The sequence below is a fragment of the Schistocerca americana genome, chromosome 1, assembly GCF_021461395.2.
Source record: "Schistocerca americana isolate TAMUIC-IGC-003095 chromosome 1, iqSchAmer2.1, whole genome shotgun sequence".
NCBI lineage: Eukaryota > Metazoa > Arthropoda > Insecta > Orthoptera > Acrididae > Schistocerca > Schistocerca americana.
The window spans coordinates 626,409,574-626,437,207 of NC_060119.1; the positions used below are offsets into that span (position 1 = coordinate 626,409,574).

General features: G+C 39.5%; 1 protein-coding gene across 1 annotated transcript in view; it reads left to right on the forward strand.

The window, feature by feature from the left end:
* Positions 1-27,634, forward strand: part of LOC124607456 (serine/threonine-protein kinase fused) — a 209,860-nt gene that overhangs the window by 109,052 nt on the left and 73,174 nt on the right. Inside the window, exons 5-7 of the mRNA XM_047139794.1 lie at positions 16,614-16,758; positions 22,434-22,530; positions 25,205-25,304. Coding sequence (XP_046995750.1) covers positions 16,614-16,758; positions 22,434-22,530; positions 25,205-25,304 — 342 coding nt within the window. The remainder of the gene's footprint in view (positions 1-16,613; positions 16,759-22,433; positions 22,531-25,204; positions 25,305-27,634) is intronic.

Sequence of the window (27,634 nt, forward strand, 5' to 3'; positions counted from 1 at the left end):
GATGCCACCTCCCTATACACCAACATCTCTCATGCTCATCACCTTGCCACTATCAGATACCCCGGCCAGGTTGGGGATTTTTCTCTGCCTGGGGACTGGGTGTTTGTGTTGTCATCATCATTCATGACCGTGGCTAATTTGGATTGTGTAAAAATTGGACTGTGTGAGAATTGGGACTTTGTACAGGCACAGATGACCACACTGTTGAGCACCCCCAAACCAAACATCATCATCTTCACTCTCAAATACTACCTCTCTCAATGTCCTCAGACTCAAAATATGCTACCACATTCTTACACAGCTTACCAACTATATCAGTATGATGCTTCAGCTGCCAGAGGCTGCAGTCAGGTGGGTGTGTGTGTGTGTGTGTGTGTGTGTGTGTGTGTGTGTGTGTGTGTGTGTGTGAAAGCATATATTCTGACAGTCTATTCACTGTACCTATCTGCGACTCAGCATCTCTGCTATATGGTGAGTAGCAACTTTCCTCTTCATAATATTGTTACATTCCATCCTGGATTTGCCAACTATATCCTGACACACACACCACCACATCCTTTGGGGGGAAGGATTATAAACAAATCCACAGCATAGCCGTGGCTTCACATATGGCATGCTCCTGTGCCAACCTTTTTATGAGTCATCCATGTGGTCTACAATAAATACAGGCCTAAGCACATATCTGTGTGAGGTCAGCAACGTAATGTTAACAGCCAGCCAACACAAACACATGCTCTGTCAACGATTTCGTGAAACTTCTTTGACCAAACTATTTCACTGGAGCTATTACATGATCATAAGATTTTTCCTCATAGCTGTTTGGAAACAGATACCAAACAGTTAACAACAGCTTATGGTGGTGGTGAGCATATTGCTGGAAAAGAGAGGAATGGAAACAATTGTGGGTGAAACCACGAATAGCAAATGGAGAAGCTCGAAGCGTTTACCAGAATTGGCTTTGTGAGCTACAGCATGAGAACATAAAGAACAAACGTTTCAATTTTCTCTCATGAACATAGTCCCTCATATTTGCATACACAATACTCACTTAAGAAACGCCGTTTCTTAATTTCATTCATCATAATCGATGTTTTTGGAAAGACTGCAACTATGTCATTCTCATTCACGATTTAAATAATAAAACACTGCACTAGTCACATATTTTTTTATGTTTAACATTATGCTTTTTGAGAATTTATTCTCATTATCAAAAAGAAATATTCACTTAAGTATTTTATGTGGTGTTTGAATGTGTGTTGTCCTGCCTCTCTCACCCTGCAGTTATGTTATTATAGTCAACTGCAATCAGACAGATTTCTTATGGCCAAGTTTCCAAAACATACCTATGTAAACATTTGTACTTGATCATGATGATAAATTCTCACAAAGCATTGTGCATATCATGAAAAAATACGTAACTGGTGCAGTGTTACATTCTTTAAATCATGAGTGCTATTTCTACTAAAGATGGTCTCACGGCTAATTTAAGATTTTTAGCAACAGTCGAAAGTTATTCCAGCTTTCACTACATTACTCAAATACCACAGTGTACCGTTTTACTTGTTATTCCAGAAACGTGAACTAATATATAAATCACCCAATGAGGCATTTATGAAGGTTATGTTAGGGTATTTGGAGTACTTATAAACACATTTAGTGCACTTATGTGTACTATGGACACACTTGACCCACACATCCATCCATTCCACAGCCTTTCTTTTTATATGTAAGCTTAACGTCATCCACAGTACAGAAAATTTAAATGCAGCTGATTGCTGCAGCTATTTATTTGTAGAGTGCAACTGCTTATTACAGTTTTCAGTTTTCATAGTCAGCGTGCTCTGTTGTTTGAAGAATTTCATATTTTCATACTTTCCAACAATCACTGTGGTGGTAGCCACGCACCAAATATACTTTGGTATATTATAGCTTATATGCAGTAAAGCAAGTGAAGTGACATGTAACCAATGGCATCACTCCAACTTTTATCAAAAATTTTTACTAAGAATGTCCGTACTACACTATCAAAGATTTGATCAAAGGGCTTTGGCGCAGACATACATATGTCTGTAGGCTTTGATAAGTATTTACAAACACTACATTGCTGACGTCACACAGCCATGCACTTAGGTCTGTATTTATTTTAGGCCCCAGTCATCTAGAAGAAACCTCCTTAGTCTCCCAAAACCCCAAACCCCTTGTCTGGTTAAGGTTCAGGTTCATCGTTGATATCATCATGATCTGTACTTTGGGCCAAGACACCATGTCCTCATTCCTTCACAACCTCAACACCTTCTCTTCCATCCACTCTACCTGGTCCTCCTGAACTCAATGTGCCACCTTCCTGGCCATTCAACTACACCTGACTGATAGCTCCATCACCGAGCGGGGTGGCGCCGTGGTTAGACACTGGACTCGCATTCGGGAGGACGACGGTTCAATCCCGCGTCCGGCCATCCTGATTTAGGTTTTCCGTGATTTCCCTAAATCGCTTCAGGCAAATGCCGGGATGGTTCCTCTGAAAGGGCACGGCCGACTTCCTTCCCCATCCTTCCCTAATCCGATGAGACCGATGACCACGCTGTCTGGTCTCCTTCCCCAAAACCAACCAACCAACCATAGCTCCATCCACAGCTCTGTTCGTATTAAACCCACTAACCACCAATAGTACATGAATTTTGGTAGCTGTCATTCCCTCCACACCAAGCAGCCCCTCCCATACGGCCTGGCCTGGCCATCTGTGGACAGCATATCTACAGTGACAAGAACTCTCTTGCCTAGCATGCTAAACATCTCAAGAAGGCTCTCACAGACAGGTCCTACATGCGAGACCTAGTCCACAAACATATTTCCTGTGCCATATCTTCACACTTCCCTAATCCACCCACCACCCCCAAGAATCATCCACAAAAGAGCACCCCCCTCATCTTCCAGAATCACCCTAGACTGGAACAACTGAACAATAACCTGTACCAGAGAACTGATTATCTATCATCATTCCGTGAAATGAGGGACATCCTACTTAAGATCCCCCCTCACCCCCCCCCCCCCCCATCCCCTGCTTAAGTGGTGTTCTGTCACCAACTCGATCTCCAAAACAACCTAGTCCATTTCCATGCCACTCTCACTCCCAACCCCTTGCCACAGCAATCGTAACGCTGTGGAAGGCTCGAGTGAAAGACCTGTCCTATCGACCCACCCAGCACTTCCTCCTCCAGTCCTGTCACACATGCTTATCCTTGCTGGAATAGCGTTGACCAAGCTGATTAAAAGCAGCAAATCATTCTATTTTCCTCAAGCCATGGATTTAAATTTAACAACAGTGATGCTATTCTAGTACACCCAAATTTAACCATGCTGGGCTTGTCAAATACCTGCCCTCCTTCTCCCTATACCTGCAATGAAAACACTTCTTTGCCACCAATCCCTCCAACCAAATTTCAACATTCTCTACCTTTCTTTGTTCATACCACTATCCAGTTGTGATCCTCCCACTTCCACCTAACCTCACTCTGGTCACCTTCTGGGAATTCCTTACCTCGTATTTCACCTCATCATCCTTCCCTGCGTCCCTTCTTCAGAACATCAACCTTTCAGCAGAAGAAAGAGTAGCCATACACAACCTCAAAATAAATCCTGACCTAACCATCCTACCTGCAGAGAAAGGTTCCACCACTGTAATTAAGAATTGCAGTGACTACCTGACACAATGTCTATGCCAGTTATGTGATTTCCTCCACCTATAAACTATGCAAGAGTGATCCCATGCCTGAAGTCCACCACAACCTGCAAATCCTGCTTAAAGCCTTAGGCCCTTCCCAGCACCTGTCCACTGAATCCATTTTTGCCCTCACCAGTATGACACTCCACTCACCCAACTTCTACAAGCTCCACAAAGCCAACAATCCTGGATGCCTCATTGTGGCTGGTTATTGTGCACCCACTGAAAGAAGTTCATCCCTCATTGAACATCACCTCCAACCAATTGCCCATAATCCAGCCTCCCACATTAAAGATACCAATCACTTCCTTCACCAACTGTCTACCATCCCGGCCCCTTTGTCTCCTGGATCCCTACTCGTCACTGTTGATACCACCTCCCTGCACACCAACATCCCTCATGCCCTCGGTTTTATTGCTGTTGAACACTACTTTCCCCGACTTTCTTCAGACCCCAGACCCACTACCTCATGCCTCGTACATCTTACTAACTATATCCTAACTCATAAATACGTCTCCTTTGAAGGGAAGGTATAAAAATGAATCTGCGGTACAGCCATGGACACCCTCTTATGCCGGTCATTTATGAGCCATCTAGAGACCTTCCTAGGCTCCCAAAGTGCCAAACCCCTAGTCTGGTTCAGGTTTATTGATGATATCTTCATGATCTGGACTCATGGCCAAGACACCATATTTTCATCCCTTCACAATCTCAGCACCTTCCCTCCCATCCACTTCACATAGTCCTTCTCAACCCAGCATACCACCTTCCTAGATATTGACCTCCTTCTCTCTCATGGCTCCATCTGCACCTCTTCTGCATTAAAACCCACCAACCACCAATAGTGCCTGCATTTCGACAACTGCCATCCCTTTCACACCAAAAAATCCCTCCCATAAAACGTGGCCACTAGGGGATGGCTTATCTGCAATGACAAAAACTCCATTGCCCAGTATGCTGAGTGTCTCATCGAGGCCTTTTGGGGCAGGCATTGTTCCCAGACCTAGTCCACAAACAGATGTCTGTCCCATTTCCCACATCTGCACTCCTCCCACCACCCCAAGGACCAGCTACAAATGAGTGAACCCTACCAACCTGGACTGGAACAACTGGACCACATCCTTTCCCAGGGCCACACAATACCAACCTGTACTGCAATAACTGAACCACATTCTTCACCAGGGCTTTGTCGTATCATCAGTCCCTGAAATGAAGGACATCCCACCCGAGATCCTTCCTACCTCTCCTAAAGTGGCATTCTGCAACCCACGTAACCTTCAAAATATCATAGTCTATTCCTATGCCAATCCCAACTGCGGCCCCTTGCCACAAGGATCATATCCCTGTGGAAGACCCAGGTGCAAGACCTGCCCAGTCCATCCACACAGCAACTTCCTATTCCAGTCCTGTCACAGGCTTATCGTACCCCATCAGAGACAGACCATCTTTGAAAGCAGCCATGTCACACAGCACCTCTGGTGCAATCATTGCACAGTTTTTTGTGTTGGTATGACTACCAACCATCTTACCACCAGTATGAATGGCTACCACCAAACTGTGGCCAAGAGCAAAGTGAACCACCTTGTGGCACAAAACAGCTGAACATAACATACTTGATTTAAATGGCTGCTTCTCTTCCTGAGCCATCTGGATCCTCCCCTCCACCACCAGCTTTTCTGAACTGATGGGAGTAATCCTTACAACACATTCTCTGCTCTCATAATTATCATCACCTCAACTGACAGTAACATACTGTCCCCACACCCTCCACCCAGCAGTTTCCACCACCCCTGCAGTGTCATGTCTTCCCCATTCTCATCACCCACCCTCTTTGTTGCCACCATCTGCCAACACACACTCTCCTCTCCTTTCTTGCTCTATTTTCTCCACCTCTCTGCCTCCCACCCTCCCCATCACTGCACTCTGAACACTCCACCAGACAGCGCTCCTCTCTCCCCCCCTACCCATCACTGATACCCCGTAATCTTCCCTTTCCTCACCTCTCCAGATTGCTGCTTCCATTTCACGTGACAGATGCATTCTGTTCTGAGCTGCCAGAATTTGTGGCCATGTGTGCATAAGGCGTGCTTACTTGTATGAATGAATGACGTGTGTTTCTCTTTCTTTTTCTATCAAATATTGTGGCCAAATGCTTATGTGTAAGTGTCTTTTAATTTTGCCTGTCTGCAACTTAGTGCTTCTTGTTTAGGGTGAGTAGCAATATACACTTTCCTACGTTTTTATATCTCAACCTGAAGTTCCCAATGTTTGATTTTGTTTTAATCAATGTGTAAAATAAAAATGGTGTTAACTCACGTTATATACAGGTAGGTTGTAAATAATGACGGTGATCATACTGAAGAATTACTATATTGCTAGAATTCACGGACAACTTTTTAGTAACTTAACTGTGAGAAACATTAGTTAATCAGATAAATGTGGTACAGAGTGCACGAGAAGACTACAGTGCAAATATGATAAATTACTTTCCACAAAATATTCATGGAAATTGTTTTCTAATGTACGCTAATGTTAGTGAATACCAAAAATGTTATGAATAATAATGATTGGGAGAACAAACTATTAACAACCTGTGACTTAGAATTGAGTACAAAGTGAAGACCCAGCTTGCTGTAATCGCAGTCTTTAAACAGATTCAGATTCTTTATTGGTCATTCAGCATTATTACGTGCAATAGACTTCATCAGTTCACTTAACCTATTAATTTTACAAAATAAATTTTTACATATTTAAGTTTATATTGGGCATTTCTAAAAATTCTTCTAATGAATAGAATGGATTAGTTAACAAGAAGTTATGAACATTTTCTGTAAATAATTTGTCAGGCTTGATTGATGCATTTTTAGACAATTTGTTATATATTTTAATTGCCATATACTTATGACTATTGTTAGCTTTAGCTAATCTATTTTGTAGCAACAGCAGAGAAGTACAGGTTCTTGTATAGTAGTCATGCCTTTGATTTGTTACACTTAAATTAGGTAGTTCAGCAAGTATGTAGTTAACACTGAAGAGAATATATAAATCAATAACTGTTAAAATTCTATATTTAATGAACAATGGTTTACAATGTGTTCTATTATCTACCTTAGCCATTACTCTGATTGCTTACTTCTGGATCACCATAATTTCATGTATTTTTCTGCTGTTTCCCCAGAGTATTAACCCATGCCTTAAAACAGATTGAAAAAAGGCAAAGTACGCTGTCCTTACGTAATCAAATGTCACCCAACAAATCAGTCTCTTCAACAAATATATAACTCTTGACAACCTAACCACTATGTGATTAACATGAGAGTTCCATGTTAGACTGTTGTCAAGTATGATATATAAAAACTTTGCCTTTTGTTTTTCTATTTTTGTAGTCCTTGATAGACTGAATCACATATTCTGGGTCTTTTCCTCATTTAATAGCAGACCATTGGCATTAAACCATGATGTTGCATTTTCTTTTGCCAATTTCGTATCACTTACAAGGTTATCAAGTACATGGTTTACAGATAGAAAATTTGTATAATCTGCGTACATATATGTCTTTACATCTATATTTCCTGGTAAGTCATTTATGTGTACAAGGAAAAGAAGTGGTCCCAATTTAGATCCCTGTGGCACTCCGTGTTGAACCTCGAGTATGTTTGACAGATGACTTCCTGAACTCACCACCTGTTTCCTTTTATTGAGGTATGATTTGATGAGTTTTAAACTTTTATCACATATTCCATAGTACTCAAGTTTAGAGAGCAAAAGTGAGTGGTCAACACAGTTGAAAGCTTTTCTCAGATCACATAAGGTTACCTGTGTGTGCGCATGGTCCTCAAATGTTGCTAGAATGTCTCTGACCAAGAGCTCAATGGCATGTATAGCTGACCTTCCTTTTCTTTAACCAAACTGTGATGCACTTAACATACCATTTAGTTCTAGGTACTCATACATCTGCTGATATATTATGCCTTCAAAGACTTTTCCTAGTACTGGAATTAGTGAGATTGGTCTGTAGTTTGCAGGATCTGATTTGACACCCTTCTTAAAGACTGGAGTTACCTTGGATAGTTTGAGAGGATCAGGAAAAAACCCTTCTATGAGACACAGGTTTATAGAATATGTTAACGGTGCTGCAATGTAATATATGATTTCTTTCAATAGATTGTTTGACTTATTAAAAATATCTGTACTGTATGAATTTTTCATTTCTTTGACTATTTTAAGAACTTCATGCTGGCATACCTCTTTAAAGTGTTTCAATGATGACCTGGCCCTATTATGATTTAGGTTTGCTCTCTTAAGATAATCTATACGTGTTACATTGGGTTTACTGATCAACTTTTTGATATCATCAGCACAGCTTACAAAATATTCATTGAATGTATCTGCTGGTATTGGGACTGTCTTGTCAAAGTTTCTGACTTCACTTTTAACAGTATTAATTACTGACCAGGCTGTTTTGCATTGGTTTTTACTATTTTTATGAGATTTTTGTTGTATCTTTGTTTCGCCAATTGTAACTCTTTCTTATACAGTTTCTTAGTGATTTTTTCGAGATCCTTAATTTCATTAGAATTTTTTACTTTGGCAAGGCTCTTCAACAGTAGTAGCTTATTTTTAGATTCTCCAGTTCTTTGGTGTACCAAAATTTGTCCTTTCTTGTTTTATGATATTTCTTTTGAACGAGATGGGCTTTTAAAGTACCTGTTAATTAATTGTGGACTGTTTCATAAACTGTTTGGGCACTGGAATCACAGTTTTGAAATAATTTGTCCCAGTTTGTTATGCTCAGCTGGTGTGTTAGTTTTATGAGATTGTGTTTTGTTAATATTAAGGTATTAGATTAACTTTTGTGCAGCCTTGCTCTCATCCCCTTTTATAAAATGTCTTAACTCTACTACTAACATGGTGTGGTCTGAGAAAACAAATTCCTTTACCTTGGTGGAGTACATATCACGAGCACAGTGACAAAAGCATTATCCAAGCACGCTTGTAGTCTTGTTGGTTCTGAATTTACATGACGGAAGTTGTGCTGCCTTAGCATATTCAGTAACTTATTTACATTGGGTTTGTTACATGTTACATCAAAGCTTGAATTAAAGTCTCCCCCAATTACAGTTACATACTGTTTCCATTTCGTTATGTAGCAGAGTACACTGTCTAAATTATCTAAAAAAGTTTTATCATCTGAATCAGGGGTATGGTAGATACATACTATGATAAGTTTCATTATATCACATATGATCCCGGTAATTTCAAAGTGTTTCTCTACACATGCCCAACTAAGATCTAGTGCTCTACACTCTATTTCATTTGAAAAATAGAGAACAGTACCACCATTACGGTACTGAGATCTGCAAAAACTGTTTCCATGTTTATAACCTTCTGGTACATAGTATTGTATTGTGGCGTGGAATAATAAAGAGCTTGGATATGTTCATGGTGGATCACCCTCAACACATTTTGTTTTCAAATCTACAAAACACTAACTATTGTTACTAGAAGAGTGTGATGGACAGATTGCTGACACACCACATCCCTGCATGGTCCAGGGGTGTCGAAGATAGGAGGGAAGCAGTGGTAACTGACATTACCCAAAGAATTATTGCATACTCTTAACAACATGTGATTAGGCATTATCCTGTTGAACCATAGTGTATGAAGTTGGCTGGGTGAGGAGCAGTACTTCAGGATCTAAGGCTTTCCAAAAGTGGCATGTATTTTTCAAACTGACATAAATCATAATATTTCAGATCACATGTTGTACCCAGTGACACCCCAGAAAATCAGACATGGGATTAGCTTGCTGTACTAATGAACAATGGATGCTTTCAGACTATAATCACTATGGTAGCATCTTTGAAGTTGGCAGTAATTGTAGGACATCTTGAAATGGGTCATGTCCAAACATTCTACATTTTACCACACTGTATGCCAATGATGGTGTTAATATGCCCACTATAGACTGAAGTATTTGTTGTTCCTGGATAATGGAAGCCACTGATATGCATGTTACCAGTCTAACATGAAGCATATGACATGTATGCAGTGAAGTTTAGACCTGTGTAAGTGCTCCAATGGTAACTCAATACTGTGATGACTGTACCTGTACTCTCTGCTATTCTCATGCAGACAGTATGACTGTCACTCTATGCTATTGGTCAGTAAATTCACTTCTGGCCACTGGTCCACCCATACAACAGCTATAGCAACAGCATGCCTTTTCTGAGCTGAAATGACATGATAGGAGATCATATTCTGTTATGCCACTTGTCAACAAGGTATACTAGCACCTGACTAAGCATGGCTTAACACTGACATCCCTAGACACATGAGAGGTGATCCTGCTGTGTCCATGTGTGAGTAATCTTTGAACAATCTTAGTTACTTATTGCTTGTACACTGTTCAGTGTGTCATCGAAGTTTGGACTCATACTGGTCATTCTGTCTGGTTGTGAAAATTTACACATTTGTTATTATACACTGGCTGTGTACACCAGCTGGTGTGTACACCAGCTGGTGTATCAAGCGTGTAACATGGTTATATTGCTCATTTGTCATTACATTTTAGGCAGTTTCAACTCAATTTTGATGTTTCAAAACATGAGTGAGAAGTGCCTGACTTGCCGTAGAATTGTCAGTTCCGGGGTTTGGTGTGATGGATGCAGTAGTTTTTTTTCATTGGGGGGACTGCAGTGGCGTGGGTGCCGGGAAAGTGGATCAGGCTTATCAGTGGTTATGTAGGATTTGCAGCAGAGATAGGAAGATAGTGGAACAGGAGGGGGAAATTGCTGCCCTTCAGGCTGAGCTAGATCAGGCTAGGGAAGATCTGGACAGGTTAAGGAGGGAGAAGGGCAAAGAGAGGTGGGAAGTGGCAACAGGTAACAGAAGGAACAGGCCTAGAACTAAGTCTGACAGTTTTGTGGTGAATGTCAAAAATAAGTTTGACCTGTTGCTTCAGTTAGAAACTGATGAGCCTCAAGCAGAGGTAGGTGTAGACAGGACACAACAAACTTTCAATACGAAATTGAAAAATAATGTAGGAAAGTCATCAAAAAGGAAGAAAGTTTTGTTGTTAGGCAGTTCTCATGCCAGAGGTGTAGGCCAACTTCTGCATGAGGAATTAGGACCAGAATACCAGGTCACAAATTTTTTCAAACCAAGTGCTAGTCTGGATCAGGTGACAGAGGATTTAGGTTCACTCTGTAAAGGATTTACCAGGGAAGACACCGTGGTTATTGTGGGAGGGCCAGGGAACAGTATTGACAGAGATCCTGGGTACAGTATAAAGTGTGACCTGGTAAAGATTGCGTCGGCATCGAGACACACCAATGTTGAATTTGTATCTGTCCTGAGACGCCATGACCGGCCTCATTTGAACTCTTCTGTTGGGATAGTTAATTTGGAGTTGGAACGGCTGCTTGGGTCGGGTGCGGGGCCTCGTATTGATGTGGTTCCTGTGAATTCGCTCAGTAGGTGGGACTATACCAGGCACAGCCTACATCTCAACAGGAAAGGGAAGGATAAACTGGCTGGGGTAATAGCAGGAAATTTAAGGGGGGGAGGCACTGCCATGAATGGTAAAATACCGGTGGTTACAGGTGTTGGAGAAGCACCTTTTTTAGGATAGGTAAGACAGAAAGATGTCAAGTTCTACGAGAGGTCAGGATTGAAACAAATCTTCAGTTTAGGAAAGAAATTAAACAGCACAATTCTAGCACATTGGATCACCAATCACAGTTGTCAATTATAAATTTTCACCAATCACCAGAAATTTTATCTCCACCAAGTTGTATCTCAGTCCTAGGTAATTGCATTGATGAATTAAAGTCACCCAACCCAGTTGACATGATCTCCCTCTCTGAACACCATGTGACCACTGGTATAGGAACTAGGCCTAAGCACAATGAGAAACTCAGGTGGGTACTGCAAATGTTAGAATAAGGAAAGGTTCTCATAAAAGTGTAATTAAAAATAATGTAAGTATATTTCATCAAAATATTGGGAGTTTAAAGAATAAAATAGATGAGCTTCTGGTTTGTTTAGAAGATTTAGAGGCTGAGGATGAAATAGATATACTATGCCTGTCTGAGCATCACATTGTTACTGATATGGATAAGGTAAATGTAAGTGGATATAAGCTCTCTGCACATGTAATTAGAGAAAATATGCAGAAAGGAGGAGTTGCCATGTATGTCAAAAGTTATCATTGTGCAAAAAGTATAGAAACAAAAAAGTTTTGTGTAGAGAAACATATAGAAGCATGTGCCTGTGAGCTTAAATTAAATAAAGGCACATTTATAATTGTAACTGTATATAGGTCCCCATCGGAAAATTTTCATCTATTTCTGAAAAATTTGGACTCCTTGTTGTGCTATCTGTCAGACAGGGGGAAGCAAATTATTATTTGTGGGGATTTCAATGTAGATTCTCTGAAAGAGGGTAATAGGAAAAATGACCTTGAACTATTACTCGGTTCTTTCAATTTGATACCCGTTATTGATTTTCCTACTCGGGTGGTAAAGGATAGCAGCTCACTGATAGATAACTTCTTTATAGACCAAGATAAGTTTAACCAGATAAATGCTCAGCCTGATAAGAATGGTCTTTCTGATCATGGTGCACAGCTAGTTACAATATATGACATAGCTCCATTCAGCAGTACTAAACAATCCTCCAAAGTAGTACGTTCAGTCAACGATTTAACAATTGCAAATTTCAGGGAAAGCCTACAGCAGTTAGACTGGGATGAGGTGTACCGTGGACCTGATGCCAATTTAAAATACAATTTATTTCGTGACACTTTTGTAAATGCATTTGAAAACTGCTTCCCCAAGAAAATAGTTAAATATACTCGTAAGAAACCATGTAACAAACCATGGCTTACTAAGGGCATAAAAATATCTTGTAACTGGAAAAGGGAAATGTATCTGACAGCAAGAAAGAGTAGTGACCCAGAAACTATCAAACATTATAAAAACTACTGTGCTATATTAAGAAAAGTTATTAAAAAATCCAGAAGTATGTGTATCATGTCTGAAATCAGCAACTCTGATAATAAAATTAAAACAATTTGGAATATTAAAAGAGAAACAGGTCAACCAAGAGCACAGGAAGACAGTATTACCATCAAATTGAATCAAAGCTTTATGAACAAAAAGTCAGAAGTTGAAAATATTTTTAATAATCATTTTCTAAATGTTGTGAATATAGTAGGGTCCAGGTGTTCATTAGAAGGTGCTAGGCAGTTAATGGAAGAGGCCATACCTATGCAATTTGATACAATTGAAATCTCACCCACTTCTCCCTCTGAAATTAGGAAAATAATAAACTTCCTTAAAAGCAAAAACTCACATGGAATTGATGGCATTTCCAGCAAAATACTAAAAGCTTGTTCTCAACAGATAAGTAAGATTCTCAGCCACCTGTGTAATAGCTCTCTGGAACAGGGCATTTTCCCTGATAGACTGAAATATGCTATTGTTATACCTTTGCATAAAAAAGGGGATAGATCTGATGTCAACAATTACCGTCCAATCTCCCTTCTAACAGCTTTATCCAAAATTTTTGAGAAAGTAATGTATTCAAGTGTAGCTTCACATATCTGTAAAAATGAAGTACTAACAAAATGTCAGTTTGGTTTCCAGAAAGGTTTTTCAACAGAAAATGCCATATATGCTTTCACCAATGAAATTTTGAATGATCTGAATAACCGAACACCACCCATTGGGATTTTTTGTGATCTCTCAAAGGCTTTTGATTGTGTAAATCATGAAATTCTGCTAGACAAGCTCAAGTATTGTGGCATGAGTGGGACAGTGCACAAATGGTTTAATTCGTACCTAACTGGAAGAGTGCAGAAAGTTGAAATAAGCAGTTCTCATAATATGCAAAGATCAGCACATTCCTCAAACTGGGGAACTATCAAGAATGGGGTTCCACAAGGGTCGGTCTTGGGTCCTTTGTTGTTCTTAATACACTCCTGGAAATGGAAAAAAGAACACCTTGACACCGGTGTGTCAGACCCACCATACTTGCTCCGGACACTGCGAGAGGGCTGTACAAGCAATGATCACACGCACGGCACAGCGGACACATCAGGAGCCGCGGTGTTGGCCGTCGAATGGCGCTAGCTGCGCAGCATTTGTGCACCGCCGCCGTCAGTGTCAGCCAGTTTGCCATGGCATATGGAGCTCCATCGCAGTCTTTAACACTGGTAGCATGCCGCGGCAGCGTGGACGTGAACAGTATGTGCAGTTGACGGACTTTGAGCGAGGGCGTATAGTGGGCATGCGGGAGGCCGGGTGGACGTACCGCCGAATTGCTCAACACGTGGGGCGTGAGGTCTCCACAGTACATCGATGTTGTCGCCAGTGGTCGGCGGAAGGTGCACGTGCCCATCGACCTGGGACCGGACTGCAGCGACGCACGGATGCACGCCAAGACCGTAGGATCCTACGCAGTGCCGTAGGGGACCGCACCGCCACTTCCCAGCAAATTAGGGACACTGTTGCTCCTGGGGTATCGGCGAGGACCATTCGCAACTGTCTCCATGAAGCTGGGTTACGGTCCCGCACACCGTTAGGCCGTCTTCCGCTCACGCCCCAACATCGTGCAGCCCGCCTCCAGTGGTGTCGTGACAGGCGTGAATGGAGGGACGAATGGAGACGTGTCGTCTTCAGCGATTAGAGTCGCTTCTGCCTTGGTGCCAATGATGGTCGTATGCGTCTTTGGCGCCGTGCAGGTGAGCGCCACAATCAGGACTGCATACGACCGAGGCACACAGGGCCAACACCCGGCATCATGGTGTGGGGAGCGATCTCCTACACTGGCCGTACACCTCTGGTGATCGTCGAGGGGACACTGAATAGTGCACGGTACATCCAAACCGTCATCGAACCCATCGTTCTACCATTCCTAGACCGGCAAGGGAACTTACTGTTCCAACAGGACAATGCATGTCCGCATGTATCCCGTGCCACCCAACGTGCTCTAGAAGGTGTAAGTCAACTATCCTGGCCAGCAAGATCTCCGGATCTGTCCCCCATTGAGCATGTTTGGGACTGGATGAAGCGTCGTCTCACGCGGTCTGCACGTCCAGCACGAATGCTGGTCCAACTGAGGCGCCAGGTGGAAATGGCATGGCAAGTCGTTCGACAGGACTACATCCAGCATCTCTACGATCGTCTCCATGGGAGAATAGCAGCCTGCATTGCTGCGAAAGGTGGATATACACTGTACTAGTGCCGACATTGTGCATGCTCTGTTGCCTGTGTCTATGAGCCCGTGGTTCTGTCAGTATGATCATGTGATGTATCTGACCCCAGGAATGTGTCAATAAAGTTTCCCCTTCCTGGGACAATGAATTCACGGTGTTCTTATTTCAATTTCCAGGAGTGTATATATTAATGACTTGCCATTCTATATTCATGAAGAGGCAAAGTTAGTTCTCTTTGCTGATGGTACAAGTATAGTAATCACACCTGACAAACAAGAATTAACTGATAAAATTGTCAGTAATGTCTTTCAGAAAATTACTAAGTGGTTCCTTGTAAACGGACTCTCACTGAATTTTGATAAGACACAGTACATACAGATCCGTACAGTAAATGGTATGACACCATTGGTTCAAATGGTTCTGAGCACTATGGGACTTAGCATCAATGGTCAGCAGTCCCCTAGAACTTAGAACTACTTAAACCTAACTAACCTAAGGACATCACACAACACTCAGTCATCACGAGGCTATGACACCATTAATAAATATAGACCTTAATCAGAAGCATATAGCTAAGGTAGAATATTCAAAAATTTTAGGTGTGTCCATTGATGAGAGATTAAATTGGAAGAAACACATTGATGATCTGCTGAAACGTTTGAGTTCAGCTACTTATGCAATAAGGGTCACTGCAAATTTTGGTGATAAACATCGTAGTAAATTAGCTTACTACGACTATTTTCACTCATTGCTTGCATATGGCATCATATTTTGGGGTAATTCATCACTGAGGAATAAAGTATTTATTGCACAAAAACGTGTAATCAGAATAATAGCTGGAGTCCACCCAAGATCATCCTGCAGACATTTATTTAAGGATCTAGGGATATTCACAGTAGCTTCTCAGTATATATACTCTCTTATGAAATTTGTTATTGACAACCAAACCCAATTCAAAAGTAATAGCAGTGTGCATAACTACAATACTAGGAGAAAGGATGATCTTCACTATTCGAGATTAAATCTAACTTTGGCACAGAAAGGGGTGAATTACACTGCCACTAAAGTCTTTGGTCACTTACCAAATAGTATCAAAAGTCTGACAGATAACCAACAAGTATTTAAGAAGAAATTAAAAGAATTTCTGAATGACAACTCCTTCTACTCAATAGAGGAATTTTTAGATATAAATTAAGAAAAAAAGAAAAAAAGAACAAAAAAAAATTATAAAAAAATAAATAAAAAACAAAAATTAAAAAGTTGTTATATTAACTTAATTATGTTGTTAAATTAACTTAATTATGTCATTTATTGGAAAATTTGACTTATTCCACATCATTACGAAATATCGCATTCATGATCCATGGAACTAATATTAATTTAATCTAATCTAATTCAGGAGTAAGCAGATATTTAAATAAATCTCAGCTTATTATTTCTATATACACATTTAACCAACAGAAAACGCAAAATTTCACCCACTTTTTCGTCAGTGTTCTACACACACTTCAGGCTTTGGAAACTTTTAACCAAGGGCATATTGTAAATTGTGTTGGGTGCTTTACTTCAATAAAATATAATAATTTTTGTATTGTGACTGATGGATATACATCTCAGTACTCTGAAAAAATGCTTGATTTTTCCATTGTTTTTATTTTTTATTTTTTCAAGGTCATTGGGATGCATTGTGTACGAGCTGGTTGCTGGTGCCCCACCCTTTTGTACAACATCCATATTACACTTGATTCGTCTTATTCGATATGAAGCTGTGTGTTGGCCAGGCTTTGTAACTCCTGACTGTCAAAGTTTCCTGCAGGTATTTGAAATATATGTAGATTATCTCATTTGTGGTTTTTATATTGTTACAGAAAACTGGAAATACACAACAGTATTTCTAAATGTCAGTTACGAAGCTCATACACAACTTCAAATACATTTACCACAGTCATAACTAAATTATGAATGATGGAATGAAATTGTTAAAATTATTTAACTGTTTCTTTTATATTCAAGGTTTTAATTCTAAAATTCGACATCTGAAGGTTGAAAGTGTAAATGTCAGTCATTAATTGAGGATGACTGAAATGGGTTCTTTATTAATAGGTAACATGAAAAAATTTCAACATTGTTCAGAGAGAGCCTACAATGAAAGTCTGCAAAATGGAAGCAATTCCTAAAAATTCTATTTTAAGAACTGTTCTTATTTGCCTATTTTTCCCTTCTGCTGAAATACATTTTTGTCCTGTAATTTTATATTACATGTTACATCTAATTATTGCTGAAGTTTATGAAAATTATAACACTATGAAGGGAGCCTTGAAAATATAATGCAACTTTATAGACAAGAAGATCTTCTTGCCAAGCAGTGGAAAGAGAACACACACACATAAAGGTTACGGAAATTTTCAAGCTTTTTGAGCCAGTGGCTCCATCTTCTGGCAGAAAGGTTGAAGAGGAAGGAAGACGAATGAAGAAAAAGGGCTGACCAGGTTCAGGAAGTGGAGAGAGTTTGGGAAAATCATCCAGAACTACATGTCAGGGGAGACTTACTGGATGAAATGAGAAGGAAAGGTGTGTTGGGAAACAGATTGTAAATGCATAAATGGCTGAAGGCAACATTTGCTTGTACATAAAGTGTTGTAGAGCAGTAGAGAATAGTGGATTCGGGTGGGGGTGGTGAATGCCCGCTCCTAAGATCTTTTAGTATAGATGCACATATTACTTTGGGCAGAATACTACACATGCCTGATGCTGCAATGCTTTCATCACATAGACAGAATAACAAATAATTGTCTGTGAAATGTCTCATTTGAATGTGGCTCAATACATTTTCAGGTCTGCAGATGTTTATTTGACACTCTCAAATGGCTGTACAATGACCAGTACTTATATCTGTAGTTTACTAGATGCACTACAGTGATTGCATAGATGTATACAACACTTGTTGTAGTGATGCCAGAAGAGAATGTAAATTGCATCACATTATGATATTAACATGTTAACAGTGCTAGTACTATCCAAACACGTGTCCTTATAGAAAGCCTATTTAGTATGAGGTCCTTCAATAGAGTTCCAACAGAACAAACAGAACAATGAATATTGCACATAAGTTACTACAACTAGACAGCGCCTATTCTCCACTACATCCTGTACTCTGACCAGGTCACAGCAGCTGTGGCCCATATGATGCACCAATAACAATGACGTGCATTGTTCAACTGTGCCATCTGGATTCCATGGTTTCCTCTTCTGTGTTATGTTATCTTTTTGTGGGAGGTGTCATTAGTCTGCTGATTGGCTTGATGTAGCCAGACACAAATTTCTGGTGCCAACCTCTTCATATCAGAGTAGCACTTGCAACATACATCCTCAGTTATTTGCTGGATGTATTCCAGTCTCTGTCTTCCCCTACAGTTTTTACCCTTTACAGCTCCCTCCAGTGACATGAAAATCATTCCCTGATGTCTAAACCCATGTCCCATCATCCTCTTGTAACTCCTTCTTCTCAGTGTTTTCCACAGGTTTCTCTTCTTGCTGATTGTGCAGAGAGCATTTTCATGCCTTGTCTTATCCATCCATCTGATTTTCAGCATCGTCCTGCAGCATCACACCTCTAACCCTGTGATTCTCTTCTTTCCAGTTTTCTCACAGTCTATAATTCACTTTTATACAATGCTGTGCTGCAAGTGCACATCCTCAGAAATTTCTTCCTCAAATTAGTTCCTATGTTTGATACTAGTAGACCTAAACACATAAAAAAAAGTTTTGCATCACCCTGGTTCCCAGAACTCCTGAAGATAGGCATTGATTGCGGATATTGAATCACAGAAACAGTCCATTTGACTGTTCAGAGATGTCACTAAACCTGCCCAAAGATGTAAACAACCATGCACGAGCAGCACCTATTAGATGGAGGGGGTCAGACAGCCGATCAGTTCCAGTCATTCCACCAGGAAGGAGGTACACAGATCGTGTTGTGTGTAGTTCAACCATGCCTAGGTGGTCAGTACCGCAGTTCGATTGTGTCCACATCATTACTTTGTGCCAGGAGGTGCTCTCAACAAGCGAAGTGTCCAGGCGTCTCGAAGTGACCCAAAGCAATGTTGTTCGGACATGGAGGAGACAGAGGCAGGAACTGTCAATGACATGCCTCGCTCACGCCGCCCAAGGGCTACTACGGGAGTGGATGATTGCTGCCTACGGATTATTGCTCAGAGGAACCCTGACAGCAACACCACCATGTTGAATAATGTTTTTTGTGCAGCCACAGGACGTCATGTTATGACTCAAACTGTGTGCAATAGGCTGCTCGATGCACAACTTCACTCCCAATGTCCGTGGCAAGGTCCATCTCTGCAACCACGACACCATGCAGCGCTGTACAGATGGGCCCAACTACATGCAGAATGGATTGCTGAGGATTGGCATCACGTTCTCTTCACTGATGAGTGTTTGGAGGCAACCCGGTCAGGCTGTGAATGCCTAAGACACACTGTCCAGTGAATGCAGCAAGGTGGAGGTTCCCTGCTGATTTGGGGTGGCGTTATGTGGGGCCAATGTACACCGCTGGTGGTCATGGAAGGCGCCATAACGACCGTGCGATACGCGAATGCCATCCTCCGATCAATAGTGCAACCATATCAGCAGCATATTGGCAAGGCATTCGTCTTCGTGGACAGTCTGATGGTACATTTCAAGACTCGTAGATTCTAAAAACCAACTTGAATAATCGTTTGTTTCTCACATGCGTTAATGATTTTAGAAAAACGAAGGGCATGTTATTTATGCCTTCCTCCTTTGATCATACGTCTTCCAGAGCTCTGTTAACCCTAGCAATACCATACTTTAAACCCACCTTTTGAAAATATTGTAATCAAGGTCTGTACATTGTATTTTAAAATGTGGAAAAAAATTATGGTTTTTAATGAACTTGTCTACCAGATTCCATTAATGTTTTAAATTTTTCATTAAACAGAACTGAAAAATTTAAGTGATAGTAGTAGAAAGGTACTTTATTAATAAAGGTACATTATTAATAAAAATCAACAACAATTTTGTTATTTGATCTACCCATATAATATCCAACATTCTTTGATGGCATCGCATTGCGTAAGTTTTTGTTATTTTCTTTTCTGAACTACGTATTGCCCACATTTCAATTCTAGACAACTCCAGACTAATATCTGTAGGAAATACTTCCTAAAAATTATATTGATATTTAATGTTAACAAATTCCTGTTTTTGAGACATACTTTTCTTGTAATTGCCACTCTGCATTTTTTATCTTCATCATTCATTTTACTGCCCAAGTAGCAAAATCCAACTGGTATTTATTTTTAGTGTCTCATCTTCTAATTTAATTCCCTCAGCACACTTATTTAATTCAAGTACAGCCTTGTTATACTTCTGTTGATGTTCATATTACATCCTTTTTTCAAGATACTATCCATTCCATTCAGCTGCTCTTCCAAGTCCTTTGCCATCTCTTAACAGAATTACAATGTCATTAGCGAACATAAAAGTTTTTATTTCCACTTCTTGAACACCTTTCCAAATTTCTCATTGGTTTCCTTCACAGCTCATTCAATGTAAAGATGGAATAAAATCAGGGAGAGACCACAATTCTGTCTCACTCCCCACTCAACTATGGCTTCTCTTTCATGTCCTTTGACTGTTATAACTGCAGTCTGGTTTTCATACAAATTATAAAAAAAACTTTCACTCCCTGTATTTTATCCTCGCCACCTTCAAAATTTCAAAGCCCACTTGGTGCTATTAAAAGCTTTCACTAAATATATAAATGCTATAAACATAGGTGTGCCTTTCCTCAGCATGCCTTTTGCGAGAAGTTGCTGGGTCAATGTTACCTTACAGCCTACATTTCTCTGGATCTCAAACTGACCTTCACAGAGATAGCGTTCCACCAGTTTTTCCATTCTTCTGTAAATAATTGATATCAACATTTTGCAATTCCATTTCTCTGCAAATAATTGATATCAATATTTTGCAACCATGGACTGCCTTCTTTGGAACTGGTACTATTGCATTAGTCCTGATGCCTAAGAGTATTGCAGTTTTCTCATATATATTTATTGTACATCAGATTGAATAATTTTGTTATGACTGGCTGAACCATGGATCTTAATAATTATGAGGGATTGTCATCTACTCCTGTGACCTTCTCCATTTCTTTCTTTCAGTGGTCTGTCAAAATATGCTTGCAGTATTGTATCTTCCAATTTATCTTCACCTAGTTCCTTTTCTTTTTCTATAACAATGTTCATCAGTTTGTTTCCCTTAGACCCATTATGTTGTCCTTCCACCAACCACTGTTCTCTTCCTTGGTTGGTACTGGTTTGCCACCTGAGTTCTTGATATTCATACAGCTGCTTCTCTTTTCTCAAAAGGTATCTTTATACATGATTCCATAATGTTGTGTTTGTCTTCTACCTGTTACTGCTTTGCCATTGTGCACTTTCTATCAATCTCAGTTTTTAGATGTCTGTATTTTCTTTTGACTGCTTCATTTGGCACATTTTTGCATTTTCTCCTTTTGTCAATTAAATTCAATAGCTTGTGTATTATCCATGGATTTCTAATACTCCTTGTCTTTTTATATATGTGATCCTCTGCTGCCTACCCTGTTTCATTTCTCAGTGGTACCCTATTATCTTCTATTGTCTTCCTTTTCCCTCTTTCAGTTAATCATTGGCTGTTGTTCCCTCTCAACAACCTGTTTCATGGATAATGATTGCAGTTTTAGCCAAATGAGCAACCAGCTCTTCTGGAGCTACTATTGTTATTTCATACACCAAATTCTTTATGTCCCCCCCCCCCCCCATGAAAATAAATCTGTAGCAGGTCAGCCATATCTCTAAAATGATATTCATCACATGGCAGGTTGAAAACTAATATTTTATATATATAAGTATTGTTTTTACATCCAATACCATGTGTACATGTGTATTTTGCAAATTAATGGATATATTTGCCTGTATTTAAAGACTGTGGTTGGGCATATATTTCATCTACATACAATATGACACTGTACAGTGAGTAAATGGGGGGAAAACCATTGAAACTCTGACGTCTACACATCTTGTCATAGTACTCAGTAAATATAGTGTTGTGTAATTGTCTATTAATTATGTATGAAGCTGAAATGAAAAATCTTCTGTAGTGAAATACAATATAAGTAATTTATTGTTTTAATTCACTTTCACCCAAAATTCTCCACAGTCTATCTGCTTAACATAAAACACATGCTTGCATTGCAGAGTAACAGTGTCCATATAGTTGTCTTGGCAAGGTGGTTACTATGTGACAGGTTTTTTGTTAGTAACATTCCTGGCTATTAAAAATCTAGAATGCCACAAAATACGTTTGCACTGCCTCATTAATTAAATATGACCCTTGGCATGAATTTTATAAATAGTTTTGGTAATAATTAAGTTATAATGTTGTTTTTTCTTTTTTTTTTTTTTTCCTTAGGGGCTATTAGAAAAAGATCCAAACAAGAGACTAACATGGCCGCAGTTGCTGTATCATCCATTTGTCAAAGATGGTGTTCATATAAAAAATAAAGAAGGTAAATTTTACATTATTCTCAATGTCACATAATGGTGGTCTTGAGGCACTTTAATTCCCACTTTTGTGTGGAGCAAAGGAAGAAATACTTTATTATGGTTTACAGCAGCTGTATGTTTTGACCTTCATACTCTCAGTTCATTTTCTCAGTTCTTTGTTAGTTTTTGTGTGATCCATTGTGTTTTTTGGTTATGAGGAGAGAGAGAAGCAGAAGAAGGGGGTGGGGAAATGTTGAAGGAAATTTGATTAAGTAAGTGTTAGCCTTCAAGTGTTCACCCAGCAGTGGTAACCTGATAACATAATCACTAGTTGCAGTGCTGCAGATACAACAGTATTCTTCTGTCAACTGTTGGTGATAGGCAACACTGTGTTATCAGTTGATTATAGGTATATCTGTGCCGATGCTGAGATCTTTGTTGGGAAATTAGTAAACCATAAGAAACTGTTCTCATGCAAAGAAAAATTGTGTGAAGTGGCGCACTCGGAAGCCCACTAAATACTCAGTGAACAATACATTTATCCTTTATCAAGCCATTGAAGGACAAAGGAAGGTGCACTTATAGATTTCAGGATATGTCCTGTAACAGAACTGCTGGAAATTCAAGGGAAGAAATTGTGATGTAGGATTTTGTTCTGATGATTGATTTAAAGTATACCACACTTAAAGTTCATTTCACACTGTTCTGATGATTGATTTAAAGTATACCACACTTAAAGTTCATTTCACACACGCACGCACACCCACACACACACACACACACACACACACAAAGTGCAACTCACACACGCACATGACCACAGTCTGTGGCAGCTGAAGCCACACTCAGTGGCTGCATGTGGCTTCAGCTGCCACAGACTGTGGTCATGTACGTACGTACGTGTGTGTGTATGTGTGTGTGTGTGTGTGTGTGTGTGTGTGTGTGTGTGTGAGGGGCGGTTATTACTAGAATGAAGATTGAAATATTAATCTGCATGTGCAATGTTGCTTAAGAAACTAATATCGATTGGCATTCTGTGACATTGTCATAAACCACCAGTAATAATGTCATATTCATATTTTCATAAAACCTACTTCACTCACATAGCTGTATTTTTCTTCAACACAGAAGCCCCAGTTTTATATTTTCTGCAGTAGAGCTCTTAATTTTCTTAACTGCCTACATCTCATTTTCGTGCAATTTGCAGAGGTATTAGTGGGATACCTATGTCAAAATAGTTAAGGAGTGTACATTACAGACACCTTAGAGCAATATCCATGTACCTGTTGCGGTGTACACCTGCACTTACTAACCTCTGGTGGCCTTGGGTACCTATGAAATTGGTACTGTATCAGTCCAGATCTGTAAGAAATACAGTATTAATTGTACTGCATATTGACGCTGCACTTGACTTACACTTCTGGTTTCGTTAGCCAATGGCAGAAGATTGTAGCTGTATCTGTCTCTCCTAATACTTAAAACTATCTAGAAGAGAGAGCTCAAAGAGAAGATAAATGTTTTAAAAGTTCAGGTAGTGTGTGAAAATTCATCTGTTTGATATAATTGAACAGATTTTCCGTGAACCTAAGTGCTATGTCCTTTAGTCCTTTATGTATGGTTCCAACAGTCTAGTGGTATAAAGGTTGCTGAAATGAGAGCTCACACCACCCTGATTATAAAGTAGAGAATTCCTCTTATTTAGTTTCTGTCATGCAGATTTAGTTAATTTCGCCAGAAAACATAGGAAATGCAGCCTTTGGCTGGAATACACCCATATACACATGCAATTCAGGGCCCCTGATCTTAACCACTTGGCCATTAAGCTATTATTGGAACCCCTTTATTAGTGATGTTTGTAGCTGCAACAGACACCAGCTGTTTGCTGTGCCCACTTCTTCTGTAAGGGTGTAGGAGTAGTGGAGGCATGACACAGGTAACTCCTTTCGCTGGTCCTCCACTTCATCCTGTCCTCTGTTGTTCAGGTTATATAGCCCCACTTGACCTTTTTTCCATTTACATTCTTTTCTGTTTTGTATTTCAGATTATTTGATACTGTGTTAAAGTGTGCTAGCAGTGGGGGCTGGGGGTGTTGGTGGTACAGAAACTATGCAGAATGGTTCTCTTCTGTTATATCCCTTCATCTAGGACCTTCAAAAAATGGCTCCAAGGTGCTAACTTTCCCATATCAGCCATTTGTTTCCTTGACATGACATCATGTATTGGATAATGAAAGAGGTCACTAAATAATTGCTAGAAGTCTCAACTTTGGTTACTAATATGGTTCTCTTCATGAGAGTACCAATTTAAAATTATAATATCATATTTTGGTTTATGTACATGGAAACTAAATACATGAAGAGTTTGATTAAAATGTAACAATAACTATTAGATTACATAAAATTAGATATACCAGTTTGTCACAATTTCTATACTCTGTCAGGAACTGATATTTATATTTGCTACTGCTTGGTAATTAGAAGTTATCTTAGTTTAATCTTTAAGTAGTTTTTGTTATGAACTTCCCAGATAGCAGGCTACAATTTTTAAAAACGTGACTAAACATTCCGGTTCTGCTGATCTTGATTGCTATTGTGACAAATCATGTTCTTTGTGATGAGAATGAATATTGTCGTGCATCAGTTGTTTAGTGTTTCTATTGAATGTTTGTGATAATATATATTTGGTCACCTGTTTTAGATATGACTGCTCCACTCACAGATCCTCTGACAGAATCACAAGAAGCTGCTAAAGAAATACAAAGAATGGACCTTGCAACTCGTGGGACTGGTCATTCAGAGTTAGTATCATATGCAAAAGCTATGTGTCATTTTATTAGACTATCATAATTTTTGTAGTGTCTTGTAGTTTTTATAATTGTCAAAGAAATATGTGAGTACTTGTCATCATGATGGAAAAATTAGTACAAGTGACATAAGTGATTACAACGGATTGCCCGTCAGCAACCTTTCTTAAAAACATCGTTAATAAGTAAGATTAGAGCTGTGTTGCTCTTTGTAATTTTAGTTTATTTTAATGATATCCACCTTTTATAATCAAACTTAAAAATAAATTTTTAAATGCATTCAAATTAATTAAATGGATTGATGAGAGTGAAATTAGTAGAGATGTGTTATGAAATGATATCTGTACAAACCATTCAGAATATGCTGAACTTGCAGTATGAGTATGTTGTGAAAACTGAAATTTTTTGCCAGACTGGGACCTGACCCCACATTTCGGCGTTTCACAAGCAGTTTGCTCGATTATTAGCCTAGTTGAGCACACACCCATGTATAAGTGAAACATCAGTGACAATGAAAGTTTAATTCAAACTTGGAGGTGTGCTCAGATAACCTAATACAGAAGGTGACAGCTCGTGAAATGCAGGAAGTCCGGATTGAAGTCTCTATTGACATAGATTTTCATCAATCATAACACATTCATTACACCGCAGGTTCAATACATCTAAACAGCCCCACTGTTAACAATAATGGATATTCCTGGAAGAAGCAATATGCAATATAAAGCAAAGAGAACCACTCCCATATTAGCATACTTACGGTGGAGCACTGAGACACACAACAACAAACAGCACTCCCTCTAGCTTTCGCACTCTTGCTCTTTCCCTAGAAAAAGTACACACATTCACATACTCAACTACACAGACATGTGTTTGGGTGTCCATGTGGCTATGTGTATGAATGTATGTACTTGTAACAGAAAAAGAGTAAGCATTCAAAAAACAGTGTGAACGCTGTTTACTGCTATGTGGCTCTGCACTCCACACATCGGTCTACTGTAGGTGGGTGGCTGCCTTTTCTTTATTTTATGTTCAGTGTCACTGATATCATTTCATGTCACCACACCTTCACTGAATTCATTCTTATTGATCCATTCATTTCATGTTGTGCTGTTGGAACATCTCCTCTGACGGGGTAAGTCACGGCTCATCACCTCTGTTCCCACAGTGGTGTTGTTCCGACACACCTCATGAGAGAACCTCCAGTGATAATGTTCATAAATCCTAGATGATATACTAGCCATTACTCATTTCCAATATATTGTTTGATCTGTGACCAATAAGTACATAACAGAGTTAGTGATGGCAATAGATATTAACCCCTTAAGTAACAAAACATTTTATCCAGCATAAAAATGAAATTCATGACAGTATGTACTCTTTGGGAATGGTAATCAATAATACTGCTTAATTTATTGTGCATTTCCAAGTCCATCATATTTTATGGGGTGATAAATAATCATACCAATGAAGTTGTAGCACAAAATGTGCACAATAGTTAGTAAACATATGCCCTCAGGAGGGAGACATTGAAGGGCTGGAGTTCACACCCAACTTTACATCATGCGTATAAATCTACATTTACAACCATTTCATTATCAAAACCAGTTTCAAGGCTTTCATGAAATGTTTCCTCAACCACAGGCAAATACTGTTCTTACCTGTTGCATGTGTACTAGATGCTTTCCTCACTGGTCCATTTGACACTGCGTTACTCAGTTACTGTAGTAGTGTTTGAAACTAGAAATAGTAATTACATCAAAGACTCCTCCAAATTCTGAATCTTCTGCTTGTTCCTCTGTAACCGCTTCCCAGCAGTTCAGTACACAATCAGCCAGAACTTCATCTTCAATTATTATATAACTGAAATAAATATTCACAACCTCAGGAAACTCTAACTGTAAAAATCAACCCAAAATGGATGACAATACACCTATTACATTCAAATGTTTGCATGAACTGTTTTCGTCGTGTTGCAGATTCCCAGTAATCATCCTACATGTGCATTGTCAATGGAAATAATTTGTATTATCTCAGCTGCTAACATTTTTTAGATACTTTGTGGAACAACATTATCTACAATATTCATTCTTCATTAGATGAAACATTTCACAGCATATTATCTGTAAAATTATATGTAATTAGGAACTGAAACCATGACAACATACATGTGTGGCATAATAGAAAACTAGATGTAACTATGCTTACAAACCACTCACCCATTGATTTAGAAACAATTGGGTTGGACCTTCTGGGGTCGCACTGCTATTGGCTTAAGCGTATGATGCCACCAGGAATTCTGTTCCAAGAAGCTTCACGAGAGTTGT